The sequence below is a fragment of the Poecilia reticulata genome, linkage group LG17 (genome assembly GCF_000633615.1).
Source record: "Poecilia reticulata strain Guanapo linkage group LG17, Guppy_female_1.0+MT, whole genome shotgun sequence".
In the NCBI taxonomy this organism is placed as follows: domain Eukaryota; kingdom Metazoa; phylum Chordata; class Actinopteri; order Cyprinodontiformes; family Poeciliidae; genus Poecilia; species Poecilia reticulata.
This window is the reverse complement of record NC_024347.1, coordinates 4339081-4361038: the sequence shown is the minus strand read 5'-3', so window position 1 is coordinate 4361038 and position 21958 is coordinate 4339081. Positions and strand designations below refer to the sequence as shown.

General features: G+C 40.2%; 1 protein-coding gene across 2 annotated transcripts; it reads left to right on the top strand.

The window, feature by feature from the left end:
• Nucleotides 1-21402, top strand: angptl1b (angiopoietin-like 1b). 2 transcript variants are annotated; one of them, XM_008433174.2, is made up of 5 exons: nt 1-245; nt 11665-12500; nt 15069-15262; nt 16967-17237; nt 19325-21402. In XM_008433174.2, the coding sequence occupies exons 2-5, from the start codon at nt 11702-11704 to the stop codon at nt 19510-19512; spliced, it is 1452 nt and encodes a 483-aa protein (XP_008431396.1). In that variant the 5' UTR covers nt 1-245; nt 11665-11701; the 3' UTR covers nt 19513-21402. The 2 variants fall into 2 exon arrangements, with proteins under 2 accessions (XP_008431396.1, XP_008431397.1); XM_008433175.2 differs by lacking the exon at nt 1-245 and adding an exon at nt 9184-9853.
• The last annotated feature ends 556 nt before the right edge of the window (nt 21403-21958 follow it).

Genomic DNA, 21958 nt, shown 5'->3' with positions numbered 1-21958 from the left:
AGGGGAGGGAGGGCCGAGACGGCTGCAAGGAAAATCTCTCCATCAGCCTCCCTTCTTTTCTGTACATGGACCACCCTCCGCTGCTCCGTACCAGTGGGCTGCGGCTGCCGGTGTCGTCAGTCAGCACAGGCCCTCAGTCTCTGTGGGAGCCGGAGGCAATCGGAGCAGCGAGGGGCGAGGAGGCGCAGAATGAACCTGGTGGAGGTGCGCTATTGAGACACCGCTGACTGAACTCACTGACACAGGTGGGAAGTTGTTGCTTCTGGTTATTTCTACAAATGCCTTTTTTTTTTCTTCTTCTTCTTTTCAACTCAGGTATATTGTACCAGTAGTTCTCGTTCACATCATTCTGACTGGTGGGAAAAAAAAAAAGAAAACCTATTTGTTAGTCTAAAGAATGAATAAGAAAGAGACTTAATGGGTCATCCAGCTGCAGTTTATAACACAGCAGCTACAATTAGCCGTGTTTATTCAGCTTGAAGCCATTTGACATTTCTTCCACTCTATTCAACTTATGATGGGCTACTTCAACTTCACCTCAGTCAACAATAGAGCAAAGTTTGGAAATTAAATAAATTAAAAACTAATGGAAATTAGTTTTTTATTCCCCAGCATTTAAAACCACTTCAAATCCCCAGTTTGTTATTTTTGCTTTTATAATGTCATATCAGTTGTTTTATGTGAGCATTGTGACAATATTTTTTGTGATTTTTATTATTTTTCCTATCAATTTTGTGGTAAGTTAGTCAGAAATTTCCAAGAATGCACCACACTGTGGATATTTGGTAACCTTTAGGATCTGTGGATGAGTTTTTTTATTACCAACGTAGGTCTGAAATAAAGCCCTTCATCACCTTCAGCATGTAAGTCTGTGTATCATGTTGCCTCCTGAGCAGACCGGCCTAATTAGTGGCACCAGCACTTGAGGGCAGACTGGCACATCGCTCTGAAATGCACAGGTCCTTAGAAAAAGCCACAGCACAGCTTGACTGGAAAAATGCAGATTTTTAAAAGAATTAACAAGATGTTTGAGTTATGCTTGTTTTCCAGTAGAAGGTGGTTTCGTCTTCACACTGTGTGGCTATTTATCAACCCAATCTTTGAAAACTGGTCACAACAAGGCAGGACCGATGGTTCCCTGTGAAGTGCCTGGAAAAAGTATTAATTCTCCTTGAATCTTTTTCAGAGGTAGTCATATCACAACCACAAACTTCAGTGTGGGTTGGAGGGGGGATTTTAATGGGATACACAGACAAAAAAGAGGCACACAGTTGTGAAGAAAACGATGCATAGAATATATATATATATATATATTATTATTATTATTTTTTTTTTACAAATACAAATCTGAAAAGTGCGGCTTGCTTTTGTATTCAGCTTCTCCAAGTCAGGATTTTGTAAAGCACATTTCACTGTAAAAATCATTTGTGGAATGTCTCTACCAACTTTGCAAATTTTTAGACAATTCTTTCCTGAATTATTTTTTTTGCAAAAATAATTCTCAATTGTACTTAAGTCTGGACTTTGGTTAGGCTATTCTTACAGATGGATGTGGCTTGTTCTAAATGATTCCATTGCATCTCTGGCTGTATGTTGGTTGTTTTCCTGCTAAATGGTTTTTGTTCAGCATCGCCCAGCAAGTAGCTCCACCCGTCTTCCAGCTAATTCTGACAAGCTTCCCTGTCACCTACTGCCAACTCTGTTGAGCTCTGTAAGATATTTAAAGCTTGGCATGTTGTTTCAGTACCTAACCCAACTTTAAACTTCTCCACAACTTCACCCCTAATTTATCTGCTGTGTTCCTTGGTTTTCATACAGTTTTTTGTTCTCTAATGTTCTCTAACAAACCTCTGAGGTCTTCACAGAACAATATCCACATTACACTAATGCTATGCTATCATACCTACATGGTGGTGGGCACGCTTCTGCTAATTTGCTATACATTAATAGCGGAGCAAATTTTTTTGGTTAGCGGTTTAGCGTCTTTACTGACTTTGAAAACCATTAGCGCACTTTAGCTTCCCTTAAAATATTTTTTCTGGACGAATTTTAAAGCGCTCATTCGTTTGGCTGTTTTGTGAACTTTCATTTGAATATTGTGGAATTTATTATGTACCCAGAATGTGTCAGTGTAGTGCTACAGTAAACACTTTTAAATATAATGATGTCCTGTGTGCTTCTTGATCAAAAATTTGGCCCTACTGAGGATGATAAGCTATGTGGTAACATATGTTGTGTCATTGACACTTGGCAATTATCAACATGGTTTAATTTAACTCTTTTGCATTAGCTTCTCCTAAATATGTTGGTGTAGCGCTATAGCATTAGCTTCTGCTAAATACCTTTTTCGTGTGGTGCTTCAGCATTAGTGGTCTGACAATACTATGTCGAAGCAGAACGATAGCATCAGTTTCTTCTAAACAGCATGTTAGTGTACTGCTATAGCATTCGTTTCTGCTAAATACCTTGTTTGTGTAGTGCTTCAGCATTAGCTTCAGCTAAATAGCCTACTAGTTTACTGCTTTAGCATTAACATCTAAATACCATGTTGATGTAGTGCATTGGCATCAGCTTAACACCATGTTAGTGAACTGCTTTAGCATTAGCTTCAGCTAAATAGCATGTTAGTTTACTGCTATTGCATTAGCAGGGCTAATGTTTATGATTAGTACTTTTTAGTTAGCCCACCACTGCTGATACAGGTGGCTTTTATTTACTACTTAGGTCTGAGGACAGTTGGTTGTTCCAGATTTCATTATGGGACGCCACACAGATGAATGACACACTTTTACTTGTAAGACCTTGTATCACTGTTTTCATCACGCCGTCCATCCCAAGACTGGTTGAAGTCTGCAGCTCTAAAGTGGCAAAAATATTTTTGTGAATACTTTTGTGTGAATACTCGTGCATTGACTCCTATGTGACTGCTGGCGATGTCCAACTCTGAGAACAGACAAAGAAAAACACAGGAAATTAACCATTTAGTAAGTCATTATATGAAGTCTGCTTTGTTATAAACTTGATGAGGTCTTGCACATTGTGAACGAGGGAAACTTGGGACTAATAACCGCAGATGAGATTTACAGCCCTGGCTAAGGAGCCTCTATGTAAACACTGTCACCGCTGTCAGAGTGGGGCCTGTGAGATTCATACTGAGCGGCTGGAGTCATGCAGACGTGCCAATGTTCTCAGACTTTTTGCTTCGACTTTTAAAGCAAGCTGACCTGCGGTTACAGAGAAACAGGAGGGTGGGGGGTAAGAAAGGACTTTGGTGCAAATAATAACTGCGCGACGGTGCCAAATTGTTGCAGGGCAGCTCTTAACGTGTGACTCGTTTTCTCTTGAGTGACCATTAGTTTGTGCTCATGTCGTTTACGATTCACAATTAATTCAAACTGCAGCTTGTTCCACATGGCAAAGCTAAAACTCTGGCTTCAGAGAGCAACAGTGTTGTTGAAAAATCTATTCATTAAAAACATATGTTGGCTCAGAGGTCTGAGATCAATAAAACACTGAACTTCAGAACGAGTCAAGCATACTATTTCCGTGACAAATGGTACAAAAATAGTAATCTGCAGGAGCAGCAGTTTCAGCTAATCCACCAGGATATGTTTCTTTGACTGAGGACAGGACGCCGTGCAATTAAATGTCAAAATAAGACCACATAAATAATTTAAAGCCCCTGCTGCGTCTCTCTTGGAATAATTTATTTAGACTTCTTCTATGGTTGTGGTCTCACTAACAAATACCAACTCAGAAAGTACCAAGATTTCCACCTACAGCAATACAAAGAAGTTTCTCTTCCCACTGAGACTTCCTGACAAAGATTTAAAAACAGTAGTAGATTTGTTGGTTGTGTAATGTCATAAATATATACATATATATATTAAATTTACTCAGGTCTTGAAAAGTCAGAATTTCAATTGGGAAATCTGGAGGATTCTCCCAAATCCCAAGTTCAAATCCAATATGGCTGCTTTGCAAGTTCATTTGCTCTTGTCATCATTTATTTCTCAATAAATATTCAACAAACTTTGTAAAGGAGTTTACAAACTCCTTTAGTAAACGTGTTGCTACAACCTGTGTTTGAAAGCAATGTAAAGTAATACATTGACATTAGCTTGTATTGCTAATAGTTAGCCTGATCAAAAGGAGGCCGGTTAAAAACCAGCCCATCGTCCTGTGCTATTGGGTTTGTACAAACAGCATAGGTCAGGACTCTCGACTATTGAGCAACGATTTCTTCCCGGAGGTGTGGACTCTGTTGAAGTTTTAAACTTTATCCAAACGCTAACGTTTGCCAGTTCAAAGCTGTGAAGCTTACCGGATATTGCCTGCACTGTAAATGTGACCGGTGGATTTCTGCGTTGTGTGTGTTGTGTGGTGATCAGACAAACCACAAGACATCAAGTCTGGGTTAGGAGGCGGTCTCCGTTTATTTAATCTGTCAATCGGGAGATATTAGCATTAGCACCTAGCATGTGCTCCAGTTCTCCAACCCGATCTATACAAAATAATAGTTAGCATGCATCAAATGATATAAAGGTGTAATAGCAACTCAAATGAAAATATCCAAACACTTATCATTAATACAGAAGGAAAAATAAACATTTGAACAATATAAATGAAAGGATTACAATAGATTATAAAACTTGCCTCTCCGCAGTGGAACGAATAACAAAAGGGGAGAGGAAATTAATAACTTAATATTTATAATAGTCCTGGAGGACCCTGAACAAAAGAAGAAGAAAATAAGGTGGAGTTGGAGGACCAAACCCATTATAGTAGACACAGAGGAACACAGCAACAGTCAAGTAGAAGCAGACAAATACATAAAAGAACACATTTTGTGGAAATATAAAACTATTAATATAGACCCAGTTACATAAACAACCATCTTCCACTGAATGTATGTAAAGAGAGTTCTGTTGTCTTTGTGTTGCAATGTCAATACCCAAATATCAAGAAACCCTCGCTTCCTTACAGCGTGTTGAAAGCTAATATGAGTCCTTGCTCTGTTTGGAAGTTGTTTCTATACACACCTAGATAAAGGTTGTATCTCGGTGTATATCTTAGGGCTGCACATAGAAAACAATTAAGACCAGTTTGATCACACTGACCCACATGAGATAGTGCTCCGCCAATGAAACCAGGCAGAGCCTAGATAGATATAGACTGTTTAAATCTCTACATTTGGCTTCTTGCCACGAGAACAGAGGATGACGGCTGGTTTGCTAGTAATTACTCTCTGCCCCAGGTTCATCTTAAAATGTTAAACTTAAGCATGGCTTGAAGTACTGTCCTTTATAGGACATCATTATGGGATAATTTCCTCTGGAGTAAAAGTTCCGGGTTCAAGCTGTGACCTGTAGGCAGGTGACTAAAAGGTCTTAACCATGGGTCCCCAAACCTTTTCCTGTGAGGGCCACATAACTTTTCCCTTCTCTGGTGGGGGGCCGGAGTCAGTTTGTAACAGAAAAAGTGTGACGATTGCAGGAGTACCTAAATGTAAAAATTTCTTGTTTTCCAGAAAGCACGATCAAATAACCGTCTCTGGGTTCTTCACAGAAGAAAAAATCCTGGAAATAACACTATTTATGAAATAAATACCGTATTTTCCGGACTGTAAGCCACACCGGGCTATAAGCCTCAGATATCTCTGCTGCTCTAGGTTTTCCACAACGATGCAGCAGCAGCAGCAGAGGGGGGCGGACAGCCAAAATTTAAGTCATAACAGGTCAATTGAATATCACATTTATTACGGTTGAAAAAGAAAAAGTTGCCAAGTTTGGATTTAACTGAACTGATTACGGTAGTTTCCGAACAGTAACTGTGACAGTAAAAGTGCTGATCCTTTGTGTTGCTACTAGCATGTGCTAAATGAAAATGGCCGCTTTCTTCTTCTTCTTCTTCTTTAGATTTCAATGGCAGCTTGCATCCATTATTGTTGCACTACTGCCATCTATTGGATCCTAATATCCATCCATCCATTTTTTTTTACACCCTTGTCCCTTAGTGGGGTCGGGAGTGTTGCTGGTGCCTATCTCCAGCTAACGTTCCGGACGAGAGGCGGGGTTCACCCTGTTCAGGTCTGAATCCTAATATCTATACCTCAAATTCTCATAATGATCCCAGTATTTAAAAAAAAATTAAAAATCTTCCTTTTCCCCTCAGTGCTATTTAACTGATCAACAACATTCTCAAATTTCAATTCCCTATTAAAACCTAATTCCGTTTTAATGGGTGCTTTCTTCTTTTATTTCCAATTTTGACTTCCAATGATTCACTTCCGGGCTGCACAGTGGTAGAGCTGTTGCCTTGCAACAAGAAGGTTCTGGGTTCGATTCCCGGCCCCAGTCTTTCTGCATGGAGTTTGCATGTTCTCCCTGTGCATGATTGGGTTTTCTCTGGGTACTCTGGCTTCCTCCCACAGTCCAAAAACATGACTGTCAGGTTAATTGGTCTGTCTAAATTGTCCCTCGGTGTGAGTGTGTGTGTGCATGGTTGTGTGTCCTGTCTGTCTCTGTGTTGCCCTGMGACAGACTGGCGACCTGTCCAGGGTGACCCCGCCTCTCGCCCAGAACGTTAGCTGGAGATAGGCACCAGCAACCCTCCTGACCCCACTAAGGGACAAGGGTGCAAGAAAATGGATGGATGGATGGATAATTCACTTTCTGCTAAAGAGCCCCCCGGTGGTGGTCAAAGCTTAGGAAAAAAGTAGCGGCTTATAGTCCGGAAAATATGGTATATGAAAAAAAATCTAAATGCTCTCTGGTATTGTTCAGGGGGCCGGACAAAATGTGGAGGCGTAGTTTGGGGACCACTGGTTTATGATGAAGCACAGATGTTAAACTGTCTTAGATTAACTGAAACTGAATTATTTTTGGCTTTAGTTGCTTATTAGCTCCTTAGCACAATTAATTAGTTCATACTTGGGCATATTTGGAGCAGTGAGTGGTGAGTCCAGGCTTTAAGTCTCAGCTGGTGGTGTTACTGCAGGGAGTCTGCATGTCCTCCCAGTACTTGTGTTTATTCTCTGGGTATTAGGGCGTTCTCCCACAGTCCAAAAACATGACTGTTAGGTTGACTGGTTGACTGACCTTTAGGGTGCGTTCTCACCAGCCCTGTTTAGTCTGCTTTAGTTAAACTCTAGTTCATTTTCCAGAAAGTCCGTTTGTGAATGCGCAACTGGACTCTGGTCGCCCTAAAAACCTAGGCTTCGACTGAAGTGAGTCTCTGGTGCGATTTGAACACATGTGGTGGATAGTCCACAAAAAAGAAGCGAACTATAGCACAGAGCATTCTGTGTAAATACAACCAAAACAGACAAACAAATCATTTTGTCAAGAATGAAGTTGTGCTCATGTCTTCTTCTGAAGTTTTCCTGTGGCTTCCTTCGATTTTTGGTGCAGCACCACCACAGGCGAGGGGGTAAACTGCTTTTTCAAAGGGTTTGGATCATTTGACACACAATACAGTGTGAAGGCGAACCGCACCAGCTGAAAATGTAATAAATCAAACTGAGCGTACTGGATTGTCAGGTGTGAAAACACCCTTATAAGTGTTTGCGTACGTCAGTGGTGCCCAAAGTCGGCCCTCAAGGGCCGGCATCCTGCATGTTTCAGTTCTCTCCCTGGTTTAACGCACCTGGATCCACTGATGGCTCATCAGAAGGCCTAAGAAGAACATTGACCTGCTGAAAAGATTGTTACTAGCATCAAGAGAGAGAACTAAAACTTGCAGGATGTCGGTTCTCAAGGACCAACTTTGGGCACCCCTGGCGTACATCGTTCTCTGTGTTTCCCTGTGATGGACTGGCATGTCCACCATGCTGCATTCTGGTTTAGTCTGACTTTGGTTCATCTTTCTGGACCCATGGCCAGAAGAATCTCTTACCTTCCCTTCTTTATTCCAGTTTCTGTCCAAACCAACTTGATGAAAAGATCAGCTTTCTTTACAAAAACAGTCTTCACCGAGACATTACTTAAAATGTCTGAATCTCTGTTTCTGCTGTTATTCCTCAAACACACCAAGTCCCTCTTCTTGTGTTACCACTGCATGAAAATTAGCCCAATCAGAATTATTTATTCCTTGTGCCGACACATTTCTGCACCTCGTAAATCCATCAGGGCCCGTCATCTCGTGCTCATTAGGAGATATTTTAGATCCGTCTCTTGACACGTTGGCTCAATCCTCTATGGATTATTTTAAATATTAAGTGAAATCCTTTTTCCAGACCACCAGAGGAATACTTTCCGTATTGCTCCACATGAGCCAGTGCAGGTAGGCTGGAGGGCTGTGAGGGAATTGTGTGAAAGGTCTGAGCGGTGAGGTCTACAGAAATATTAAAACCAGACATCAACGCGACACCTGATACAGAAGTGGTCAGGGCCACTTCTGTAGCATTGAAAATATGGGAACGCATTGAAAATATGCGTTATTAGGAACATCCGGGCTGCAGAAGCAGGAAGCATCTTCTGTCTGCTGGACTCAAAGTCTGAGACCACCTGGACATCTTTCAAAGTTTACTTTATAAGGCACTAAAATGTTTTTTTTAATTATTTCAGTGCTCTCTCGCTTCATTATTAAACAGAACTCTCGTGTTTACGGTTCTGTGGAAGCTCCTTCTGATTTACGCCAAACAACTCTCCTTTCGTGCTGCAGAAGGGTTAGAGGAAACAAACAAATCGTCACCAGAGTGTGGTCTAATGATGTCAGATCATTTAAGAGAAAAGTCATTAAAGGGGCAGAATTATTTGTTTTCCAGGCACATAGTGCCATTTTATAGCACAATCAAGTAACTATGTTAACCGTAGTTGATAGAATATGCCATGTATATCAAATATGACTTAAAATTAAATTTAACTTTGTCATTTAATGTCTTGAAATAGGACTTCTGTGTCTTTAAAGTATTTTGCTCTTTCTGTTGTGATGACTTCAGGAAGTCATAACCAGGTGTTTGCTAATTGCTTCTGGCTAGTCTGAAGAAGCTGAGTGGGGGGAAGCAGTGGTGGGGGTGCTCTCCAAGGCGGAAGCACGTCTCGAAGGCAGAACTAGGTCCACCCAGGCGTTTTGCCCAGCTGAATGGTTGCCATGGGAGATAAAATGATTTTTTTCAAACATAAATGAAAGAATCAAACCAACACTATAACATGATGTAAAGCTCAAAAAGTTGATTTGACATAATACTGCCTCTTTAAACTTGCTACAGAACATGAAAGTAACCTTTTACTCAGATATAATCCTGATAAAAAATGATGCAGTTTACAAACACCACCAAAATTGTACCCAGAAGTATGAGCGAGCTAATCATATATTAAGCTAATTTACTCAGGAAATACGATTCAAAAAGTGAAATTTTACAGATGCGGATTCAGTAGACTCAGTGAACTGATTCAGATGTTCTTCTCATTTTAATAATTATGGCTTACAGGCCCTTAGGTTGACAATACTCCACAGGTTTTTCTTTGGGGTTCAGGTCAATCGAGCGAGTTACCACCAGGTTCACTCAAGCAGCTTTTGGTACCTTTGGAAGTTTAGTCCAGTACCAGGTCCAGCTGGAAAGTGAAGTCCGGATCTCCATGAAGCTTGTCAGCAGCAGGAAGCATGAAGTGCTCTGGGAGAAGGTTGAGTTGACATTAGTCTTGATAAAACACAGTGGAGCAACACCAGCGGATGACAAATCACTGGCTGTGGAAATTTTCCACTGGACCGAAAGAAACTTGGATTCTGTCTGTCTTCACTCTTCCTCCAAACTCTGGGGCTTTTCCAAACTTAATGCAAAATTTACTTCCACCTGAAAAGAGGATTTTTGAGCCACTGAGCAACAGTCCATTCCTTCTCTTTAGCCCAGGTAAGCGACTTTCAATGTTGTCTTTAGTTCAGCCGCGGCTTAACTCCAGGAATGTAACGGCGCATGTTCTGGATGCATCTGTGTGTGGTGCCTCCAGCTGCAGTCCAAACTCTCTCAATTGGAGTTTTTGGATTGTAATCTCTACTTTTGCACTTCTTTTTTCTACTGCTTGTTTCCTTTCACTCAATTTTTTTTAAATCAATAAGGCCTCTGACAAGATAAAAAACCTGGAACATCTAGCCAATGAATTATGGTCAAGGATATTTTTGTTCGTGAAGGTTGGTTGGTGAAGAAAAACAGAGGTCTGGCTTGTAAGTTACATGAAACCGGTTATTGTCTTCCTAACTGTTCACATGTATGTACGGAACTCCACGAGTGCCACAATTCAACAATTTAAAAAAGTAGAAATGTGAATACATTTGGAGATGCATTTATCAAAGTAATTAATTTACATTTACCATGAATAACAAAAATAATCATTTTTAATTATTTAAATCTTAAAAAAAAAAAAAGTATATTTTGCCTCTAAAATGGTGATTGATCTGCGGCTGGGTTTTTGAGCAGGCCGACCAATTAGATGTTTATGATTTTAAAACAGTTTAAATTATTTCCAATACATTCCTGAGAACTGAAAGCTAAACACAAAACAAAAGTATGAGTTTGATTTAGTTATTTCATTGTATAATAAACTAGGATCTCTAACATATGTTGGAAATAATATTTATTTGATATATATTGACTTTCTTTTTTTCAAATGGTCACACATATCACTATTGGCTTTCAATCGCAGGAATGTAATTTAGAACCAGTTTTACTGAAGAAAACGTAAAAACCAAATATTGAACAGGTAGTACCAAGAAGATTGGATGGGAATATTACTGGAGAAGATTAACCAACTCTTTAAATGGTCATTATTAATTGATTTGCTAGGTTTTTTCCTTTTTTGTTGTTTCTTTTGCAGTGGTCTTTTGTAGTTTGCCCTTCTTGAGGAAGTGAGCAACACACCATCAGGGTTGGTGGAAAACAAGACCAAAAAAGAATCTCAGAAGGAAGGAAAATGAAAGAGGGGGAAAACAATAAATTAAATGGGGTTTTCTCTGAGTTTTAATATGTGTTATGTAACAAACAAACCAAATTACAGCAGGAATGTAGTTTTAATGAAGTTGGAAATAAAATTCTTCCCTTTGCTTACTACTTTGCTACTTGAGGCTGGAAGCTTCCTGATGCAACCCAAAGGAAGCATAGGAAATAGATCAATGGATTGACATTTATAGAGTAGAATAGAAATTACCTTTATTGTCCCTCAGTTGGGAAATTCATGTGTGCTCACACTAAGTTGACAGGCAAGTCAAAACATTGGGAGCAAAGTGCTTTTATTTTGCTTCAGCAGGTTAAGGATTCGACAGAGATCTGCAAAAGATTCAACAACAGCAGTTCATTGGAGTTTGCATGCTCTCCCTTTTTGAGTATCGTTTTTGTCTCAGCATTCTGTTTTTTCTCCTGGCTCAAAACTGCATGAGGTCAGTTGTTCCAAGTGCATGAAGGTTCATTTATCTTGTACGTGTCTAAATTTGTTCAAGAAGATAGGTACTGCTCCCCCACGAAACAGCAAAGATTAACTTAGCAAAGATGGTAAATACATGGATCCTATTCATTTTTCACGTATCATGCAGAAATGAATCTTGCGAAAGATAGCGGGAGGCTGTAAAGTTGGAGATAGACACCTATTGTTGGTGTAGGGGTGTTTGCTGAAATGTACAAAACACAGATTTTATCATTTCATGATTTCTTTTTTTTTGGTAATTTTACAGATCTTTGGGTTGTTTGGCTATAGCAAGAGGAGCAACCATGGGACTTGAAGTGTGGAGCCTTTCCCTCCTGCTGGGTTTGTCTCTCTGGAGCAATGGTCAAGCCTTGGCGAGGAACCCCATTCTGTCGAGGATACGAAGAGCTCCGGGGGCTGCCGAAGAAAACAAGAAGTGCTCCTACACCTTCTTGGTCCCGGAGCAAAAGATTACGGGCCCCATCTGCGCCACCCGGGGCTACTCCACTGACAAAGACCGAGTGACGCGCCTGGATGTCGCGGCGGTGCGCGACCTTCTGTCCAAACAGCGTCGAGAGATGGAGACTCTGAAGCTCGTGGTGGATGTGGATGGTAACCTGGTGAATGAGATGAAGCTGCTGAGGAAGGAGAGCAGAAACATGAACTCCAGAGTGACTCAGCTTTACATGCAGCTGCTGCATGAGATCATAAGGAAGAGGGATAACTCACTGGAGCTGGCTCAGCTGGAGACACGCATCCTTAACGCCACTTCTGAGTCACTGCGGTTGACGTCCCGGTACAAGGAGCTGGAGGCCAAATACGCAGCACTGTCTGCAATCGTGAACAATCAGTCGGTGCTGATTGGAACGCTAGAGGAGCACTGCATGCAGATGCACAGTCGGCGCCACGAACAGCCACCTATAGGACCCCCGCTGGTGCAGGTGGTACCTGAGAACATTCCGGTCAGCGTGCCACGGTTCACCAATGAGATCCAGAGTCGAAACACCAGAGGGTTTGGCCCGGATAGGGGCTCTCGCTCCGGGTCAACCCCCACGAGCAGTACGCCCGAGGTTCCGAAGTCTGAGAGAAACTTCAGCACAGAGGGTGAGTGGGCGATTGTCCGTTCCTTCTTCTTCATTCCTAGATTCTGTTGCACGGTCAGATCCATATAATGATGTTGCGGGGCCATTGTAGAAAGAAAAAAAAGGGAAGAGAACATTTCCACCAAACCCTCAGAAACTTGGAGATTAATCTCGGAAATGCTCTAGAAAATTTCAGAGACTGAAAAGTCAATGTTTTTGCTAGAAAAAACATTAGGAAATTTTCAGATTCATCTCAAACATTTTCTAGAAAAAAAAACATGAAATCTTTTTAGTTTGAAAAGTCAAAAATTTGCTAGAAAAATCAGAAATTTTGAGGTTAATCTCAGTAATTTTCAGAAAAACTAAGGCAATTTCTGAGTTTCATGAGTCAAACATTTTTCACTTTTTTGAAATTCTTTGAGTTTAAAAAAAAATTACTTTTGAAACTCAGAAATGTCCATGTTTTCTCTAGCAAATTTTGATTTTTGGAGCTCAGTAATTTACTTTTTTTCAAGAAAATTCCAGAATATTTTGGTGAAAATTTACGCCTTGTTTTTCCTTTTCTATCTGCAATAGCCGTTGTAGATCCAAGACAGTCCTGTCATGGTGAAATGTACAACAGTCGTTACTTTGAAAAGCCAACAATAACAACATCACTCTCTAAGGCTCCAGCTTTAGATGGACCAGCGGCCTAATTTCAAAAGGTTAAAAATGTGCAAAATCAGCTGGAACTCTGCTTCATGCTCAACAGAAAACACAGACCAGAATGGAAACACAAATGTTGTACAATCCGAGTCGACCAAGGAAACCTCTACCAAGGGAAAGACGGGGTCGACCAGCTGGATTTTGCTCATTGACAGAAAGTTTTTGACGTGCTCACATTGGCTTTTCCCAAGAATAATAAAGTGTGAAGGATTTCAGGACAGCTATGTTGGCAAAGGATCCGTTTGCGAGACTGTTCCATTGCATGAGACTCAGACAAAAGCCAGGCGGGCATGATGGGAGTCTCGGCTGGTTACCACAAAAACAGAGGCATGTTCAGCATACGCAAGAGGCCGTAAAGCTTAACAGTAGTATAAATAAATAATTACATAGGAGTTGCTTACCCCTCGAACAAACTCACTACACACAACTATATGAATCTATTTGTAGCTGTTTGACGTCTTAGCGGGGGGAAAAAGTCATATCTCATTAGTGAGACTTAATTGGTCTGTCCTTAGAGGAAATCATAAACAAGTATAGCTTTGTAGATCTGCAGCAGCCACATATAAATGGTAAATAGACTGCTTTGAGTGTTCTTGCTGAAAACTCAAACAACTTTACAGTATAATCCACAATAGCTCATTTCACATGTGTTCATACACTTTATTCCAGAGGTGCCAGATTTTCCATGGATTTTTGGATATGGTTGAGGCTTGAGGGGTTGTGTATTAAAAAAGTGAAATGTTGCTAATGCTAAAGAAGAAGTAGAAAAACTGTAAAATGTGTAAAGCTTAGAGTTGTCTAGCAATGTTGTCAAAGTGTACTTTTTTTTTTTTTCGCTCACCAACACTGAAGGCCTTTCTGGGATATTGGAGTACTAGTATCTTGAAGTACTAGGTCTCCTTTAACCATTGTAATCAAAAGGCCTTACTGCCATTCATATGGACAACATTTCTGATAGACAAACATACAATTTAGTTCTAAATGTAACAAACACATTGGTACATTTGCAGGGAAATAAACATTTGACCCATGAGAAAAAAAAAAGTTATGGATATTTTTAGATTGTTTGTGTAAATATTCAATGCATTCAGGATGATCAAACCCAAACGGCATTGTAAGAAAATGTTTTGCTAGTATCCTAGCACTTTCCTTTATTTGGAGTGAGCTTTACTTGGGCAATGTGAGAGAAAAAAACTTGATACTCATTCCAGTAGAGTTTATTCACAAACCTGTATATGTAAGAATACACAGAGTTTGAAATAAAATACTTCAAGTTACAAAAGAGACATAAAAAATTACACTGAAGTAGTGCTACACTTTAGCCAAGTTAAAATGTATCTCCTAAGCTAGTAGGAGAATTGTTATGAGGCTAACAATAAACTGTCAAACATTTGTCAAATTTTAAGATTATTTTTTTCTATCTGGCATAGAAAATGTTTGTTAAAACCTCACTCTATAAATTACGGAATGTTTGAAAATGTAGTAGAATGAAGGAAACAGCTGCTTTGATTCTGTTTTACTTTAGCCTGTTTTAGCTAGGCTTAACTAGTTAAAGCTGAGGTTCTGTGTCATAGAACCTCATAGTTACTAGCTAGCCCTAGCTACTAGCTACTACTTTAACTAGCCTAGCTAATTTAGCTAGGCTTACTAGCTAAAGCAGGCTAGTAAGCCTATATTCCCTTAGATGCACAATTTTTTAAAGTAGGTTTCAAACTCTTCGCCTTTCTCTTGCTCTTTGACTTTATGTAAACATTTACAAAGTTACTGGACAAGACCGATGATTCTTCGGTTCACTGCCAGATTGTTAGTCTCGTTTTCCATTTTCCAGCTGGATCCTGTCCTTCACCGCCTGCTCCCCCTCTCTCTTATCATGATTTTCCTTCAGGCCCGTTCAGAGACTGCCAGGAGGCGCAGGAGGCCGGCCACAGCACCAGCGGCATGTATTTGATCAAACCAGATGAGGCGGAGAGGCCAGTGCAAGCTTGGTGTGAACAGGATATAGACAACGGAGGTTGGACGGTTATCCAGCGCCGGAGAGATGGATCAGTGAACTTCTTCAGGAACTGGGATAGCTACAAGGTGATGACAGCGGCACTTCCTCCCAACTCTTTCAAAAGTAACAGCGATGCCGTTATTTGACCTTTCTAAGGGAGCCGTGGGGTCTTTGAGATAATTACCTTCAGTTCTAAAGTCCTTCTGTTACCATAAAACACAATGTTTTGAGATTCCCATCATGAAACTGTAGCCGTCCCAATGAGAAAGGTATGTTCCACATCTTTCCAAAACCACTTCTGCTATAGAGCCTTCCCACTGCGTGGCCCAGCAGTGAGCATATAGAGGCTCTGTGAGAATGAGGAGAACACCGCTGCTGACAGCTGCAACAATCCAGCGTTCCACTCAGTCTGGCCAGCATCATGCGCTGGTAACTGGCAGCTAAATTGCTCTCCTCAACGCTGAATTGTCTCTGCACTCTACCACAAGACCAAAACCGTAACCATCTCACACACACACACTGAACCAGGCTGAAATCCTATTTCATTCATCATCTGCTGGCTCACAATTCGTCCACATTCATAAACCTCAAAGTTTTTTTTTTTTTCCAAGTGGAGTGTTTTTGAAACTGGTACAGGGCGTTGGTGTTTTTGAACTTTCTCACATTTTTGCCACATAACAACTATAAAGGTTAACAAGATTTAATGGAAATTGAATGTGATGGACATAAAAAAAGAGATAAACCTATCTATATAAAGTTATGGATGATTATGAAGTGGAAGGATCAATTTTATAAAAAAATAAAAATAAAAAATTGATGTCTCTAGTTGGATTTCCGTTTCTCCACAATTAATGTTTTGCACTGTAGAAACACAAAATCTTACCAAGTATTTTTGGTCTAGTTTCTAGTGCAAATATCTTGGTACACCTGAAATAAGCAAGCTTTTGGAAGTTGCTTTGAGTCAATAATTCCTTAATGGAAAAGTACCGACTCCAAAGGCACATTATTTCACTTTTAACAAAACATTAGTCCCGTGTTATACATGAAATAATCTGCCATTGGAACTTGTTCTTTTTTTATTAATCTTAAGGAATTATTTACTTAAAATCAGATCGTATATCTTGATGAGAAGTTACTGATAAAGTTAGTTTTGTCTATTTTTCAGTGTACTAATAAGATATTTGCACTAGAAATTTTTCAAAAAATACCTTAAGACTTTGTGTTTTTGCAGTGTACCCATTCTTTCCAAAACAGTTCAAGCTCAGTTAGATTGGAAGGAGTCCATTTATAAATAACAACTTTCCGTTTTATCCCAGATTCTCAACTGAATTTGGGTCTGGGCTTTGACTGGGCCTTTCTGACACGTGATCTGGATAATGGATTTAGTAGTTCGACATTACTAAAAGCTTGGAGTATGTTTTATAACCTATGTTCAAGATTGTTTGGCTTCATGACCCGGTATCAGAATTCTGAATAGAGGCGCTTATTTTATCGCATAAACTCTTCAGCATTGCTTTCTTCTAAATTTCATAGGTTAAAGTGGTAATCATTTGTCACCATGTGTTTTATTGCTCTTTGAAGTTCTCCTGAATTACAGAAGCACAATCAAAACACCGTCAAATTGAAATTTCTAATTTGTTTTTCAACCCCACAAACTCTTCCACAAGAGGCTTTATGTTCCCAGATAATCACCGCGTTTCCAAACTCCTCGTTGACCCGGAGGAATACACAACACGCGTTATTTCCTGTGATCTCATTGTAACCTTCCCTGTAATCTTCCTTTGATCCAGAGCGGCTTTGGCAACATAGACGGGGAGTACTGGCTCGGCCTGGAGGCTATCTACAAGCTGGGGAGGCAGGGCGACTACAAGCTCCTGGTAGAGATGGAGGACTGGATGGACAAGAAGGTGTACGCGCAGTACAACAGCTTCCACCTGGAGCCCGAGAGCGAGGGCTACCGCCTGCGGTTGGGCACCTACCAGGGTAATGCGGGGGACTCCCTCAGCAGCCACAACGGCAAACAGTTCACCACTCTGGATCGAGACAAGGACGCCTTCTCAGGTCGGTCATACTGGGATGTCTTCTTTAGAGAAGCGTTGCATTTTACCGTTTACATCTCATCAAAGACGATTCTTTGACTTGCCCTCCGTAGCCGTGCTGTAGAACTAAATGAAGATGTGGGTGTTATTAATTTTGTGCGCTGCGCCACAGCAAAGGGAGAAATAAGGCAGGAAAACTGTTGAAGAACAACTCAAAACCACTCAGGCTTCTTTTTACTCGCTTTCTGTGTCTGTAGCTACGCTACACACAGATCAGCTGGCATAGCAACTGACTGACAACAGCTCCACGAGTGTATGAGAATTCAACACTAACAAAACATGCGAGAATTTTAAACACAAAGAGCAGGACATTCAGTCCATTACAGCTTTATATTTTCAGGCCTGATGTTTAATTTTGCAATTATTAATAAGTTATTGTCTGAACACAGCGGCGGTTGATTAGCTAATTTAAACAGCTGCTCTGCTGTTGATCTGTCAGAGAGCTGGTGTGTCACTTGCTTTACTATTTTTAACTGAACCAAAACACACCAAATTCTGCAGCACATCTAGATGTTAAGGTTGTTAGCATAGCTCTCCCTCACTTTTTAAAACTTTTCACTGACCTTTAAAATTATACACCTAATTAGTAGCAAAGCACTACATCCTTTTTTCTTCTCCATATGAAGTGAAACTTTAAGATTTAGCATGTGATGCTGTCAACTGGACAGCTAAAACCAATGGTAGTTATTGTCGGCAAGCAGTTTTTAATGCTCTTCTCTTAAATTAGTGACAGCAGACATACAGACATCTATTATAGATATTGGTTCCAAACTAACTTAAATAATTAATTTAAAAACTGAAATGATAGAATCTATGAACATTCTACATAAATGACCAAAACACTAGGTTTTTTTTTAGGTCCTCCCAAGACAGCTATGGCATGTTTTTGAATTCCTAAGACTTTTAAAGACTTAAGTTGAAACATGTTGGCATGAAAACATATTTTGTTAAGATTAGTGAAGTCGTTGTTTTAATTAGTTTGATTTTGAAGTGTCGGTTTGGCAGTCTGGATTATAAACCAGAATTTTATGACTCACCAAGCATACAAGTGTTTTTTTTCCGTGCTAAGAAGTTTTATTTTGCCTACCCACAAGTTTTGCTTTATAAAGAAATTTGAGCCATTACTACTGATTCTTGTTAATTACCCTTAACGTACCTTTTACAAACTCTACACACAAATAATTAAAATAATTCTCCACTGAGGAGGACATCCTCGACAACGCATTCTTACTTTGATCTCAGCGATCAATATTTATGAAACCGGATATCTCCACCAGATTGGGATCGGCTTCATAAAACGTATCATCCGCAGGCAGATTATTTCTGGAAGCAGATAAAATATATACTGAAAATGAACAAAAACACTCCAAAAAGTCCACAAAGCATAAATTCCAGTGAACTATTCACATAAAAAAAATAAATCAAATCAACTTGTAATCGTACTGATCACAAACGCTCTGTAAATGACTGTATTCGATTGTAATTTATATTTCAGCACCCTAACAGGGAGGTAGCATTGTTTATTGTGGAAAACAGTGGAGAAACATTGAAGTTCTGCTCCTGTTTTTCTACACGGACCCTGAATGTAGTGGTTCAGGGCCCCCGCTCGCCTGGAATCCCAGGAAGCCGTCAGCGAAGCCTTCACTTCCTTTAGAAAACAAATAATGATCTCTCGCTCAGATTCATGACCCTTTGGCGAGTTTTCATTCAGCGCTGAACGCATGCCAAAGTGCTCGACGTGACAAGGAGATTATTTGCTGTCGGTGTAAAGTAAACAAGCTCTTTATGGCTTTTTTCCAAATTGTGTTCGACTCTTTGGGACTCAGTCATGCTTGACCTCAGTCAACACTGTTGATCCCCATAAGCTCCACAAATAGAGGTTGAATTAGTGAAGGAGCGCAACGTTGGGGTTTTAGACATCTCATCAAGGCAAATTTCTTCTTTAAAAGAAACTTAGTTTTTCTGCTGACTTTCTGTGAAACATTCTATCAAAAAAGCCACTTGCCCATTAACATTTTCTTCCTCCCGTTTCCCTTTAACCCACAACAGGTAACTGTGCCCATTTCCATAAAGGAGGCTGGTGGTACAACGCCTGTGGCCAAGCCAACCTCAACGGTGTCTGGTACACCGGAGGAGTGTACCGCAGCAAATTCCAGGACGGCATCTTCTGGGCCGATTACGGCGGAGGTTTCTACTCCATGAAGTCTGTCCGCATGTTGATCCGGCCCATAGACTGAGGCTGTTAGGCCGTCACATTCAAGACTCACTCGTTAAGTTGCTGCGCTATACGGTACATCTGCAGCAAGAGGTCGATCGCGGACGGAAAAACTCAGCCAATGGGAAAGAGGCCAAGCATCGGTTTGCGGGAACATACGCAAAACTCTGCACATATGGGGAATTAGGAGACCCGAATCTGTATCACACATAACTTTGTAAAGTAAAAAGTTAAGAGTTCTTGAACTTTTAAGCATTTTGTGTGATGCCACAACCACAAACTTCGACATGTTTGTTTTAATAAACCCAAAGTAGCGCATCTAATAGTTGTAACGTAGGAAAAGAATACATGGTTTTCATATTATTCACAAATTAAAAACTGAAAAATGTAGCAACGATTTGTTTTGAGCTGCCTTTTACTCTGACATCTATACATAAAATTCAGATGTGGAATGGTTTTTGACCCGTGCCAAACCAACGCAAATTTTATTGATGTATCGTCCATCTTCTGGTAAAAGATCACTAATTTGGTAGTGAGAGCTACAATGGAATGCGTTAAAATGTCCCAAAGTCCAGACCAATTAGGAAAACACGAAAAATTTACTTTAAAATGCGTCCTCCATTGGGTCATTGGGCAAGAGGGCTTGGTACACCTAAGACAAGATGCCAGTTTATTTAATAAGTTAGAGAATTGTTCCAACAGTCATATTTCTGGACTATAGGAGAAAGCAGTTGGATTCTGGGACACACAGGCAGAACTCTGTGCAGAAAAACCCAAGACTGGGATTTGAACCCAAGTCTTTCTATCCTCAAGGGAACAGCCGCATTGACTGTAAAATCGCGCAAATTGCAGTTACAAAAATCAATATGATAATTTCGAAAAGACCCAAGGTTTTCGTTAAAAAGTTTTTTGCGATGAGGTGTTTTTTCAGCCGTATCGAAATAAATGTATTTCGCAAAACTGCATCGTGTGATCAACGACTGGATGTCACTACTGGCGGAAAATACTAAGAAGACGACAGGAAGTGACTGGAGGATGATGGTGCAGCATGTTTCCATAATGACTTATCCCATGAAATATTCACGTGTGATTTCAATTGCTTTTCTTATTCCATGAAAACGCCGCAGTTGGGAAATTGTGTTCTCAAACATCAGAGGAATATTGTAATGGAAACGCAGCTAATGCTACCAACTGTACCACCATCTAACTGGACTGAGTTGGAGCTTTTTGTAAAAAAAAAAAAAAAAAAAAAAAGGAATGGCTAGATATTTATTGGTTTAAAAAAAAACCATAGAAACCATGTAAAATACATAGTTTGTGGTTGTTGCTTGACAAAATGTGAAAAAGTTTAAAGAGTATGAATAACCTTCCAAGGCCCTGCATGTTAAAAGGTAAACAATATTTCAGAGAGTATTCAAATCTGTAGCTTTACTGGTACTAACATCACATGATCTGAATGCAACTTCACCTACCTCACCAAGATAAACATCTGGTGCTAACAAGAGTTTCCGCTTCTACTTAGCTTTAGGTACAAAGAGCTGGAAAACACACTGTGTTGAAACCTGCACAGACAAACTACACACACTTTTCCTGAAGCAGCACATTTTAATTGCACAATGTTTTTAATTGAAATCCCTACCCCTAAAACAACCTTTCTACTGCATGCGAAAATACTTTGTCCGAGTGCAGGTGACCAGAACGTATAATTTATGCTTACAATTAAGTTATCATAACAGTGAAAAGGGCCAGGTGTCCTTTGAGAGCAGGAAACGATCCCGTAGAAAAACAGGAGCCGTTTCCTCCTGCTGTAAATAGGACAATCATTCTCAAAATGTGCGCGCTCATATGGAAATTGTTCTTGTGTGTTTTTCTCGTTTGGACTTTGATTAAAGTTCAGTATGACTCTGGGAAAGGCAAGCATTGTTGAGAGGGAGGGGGAGTAGGAGGAAAAAATGGTGGAATTAAGTCTTGCTTTGCGTGGTTTTGGAGATGGAAAAATATGCCTACCAGGCAAATTGAGAGTTTTAAGCGCTGGGACAGACAACGAGAAACACATTTCTGAAAAAAAACCAAAACAGATTAGATGGAGAGAGGGAGGGAGAGGAGGAAGATGTGAGGGAGGGAGATGGATGGGAATGGAATCAGTACCAAATTTCCATGTTTGTTTGTTTTTCTTCACAGAAGCCTACATGCCACCCCTCAATCCTGCCTTTTAATACATTCTTTCCACTCAGTGGAGGATCTCTTTGTCTTTTGGTGAAGAGATCTCGCATGGATTAAGCGAGATCTCTCGCTTAATCCACGCAGCGATCAGTTGGAAGCCTTTCAGGGGGAAATTACGTCAGCAGACAGAAAAGATAAAACGTTGAGTCCATGTTGAACAGCAGAACTGCAGAAAACACATTAAAGGCAAGCAGATCTGCAAATAGACCTAAACACCGACCACAAGAGATCTCACACCCAGCGAT

Coding starts and splice junctions, on each gene's coding strand:
- angptl1b (XM_008433174.2), top strand. CDS start 11,702: ATGGGACTTGAAGTGTGGAGCCTTTCCCTCCTGCTGGGTTTGTCTCTC. Junction 15,263..16,966: donor GGAACTGGGATAGCTACAAG/GTGATGACAGCG, acceptor CCTTTGATCCAG/AGCGGCTTTGGCAACATAGA. Junction 17,238..19,324: donor AGACAAGGACGCCTTCTCAG/GTCGGTCATACT, acceptor AACCCACAACAG/GTAACTGTGCCCATTTCCAT.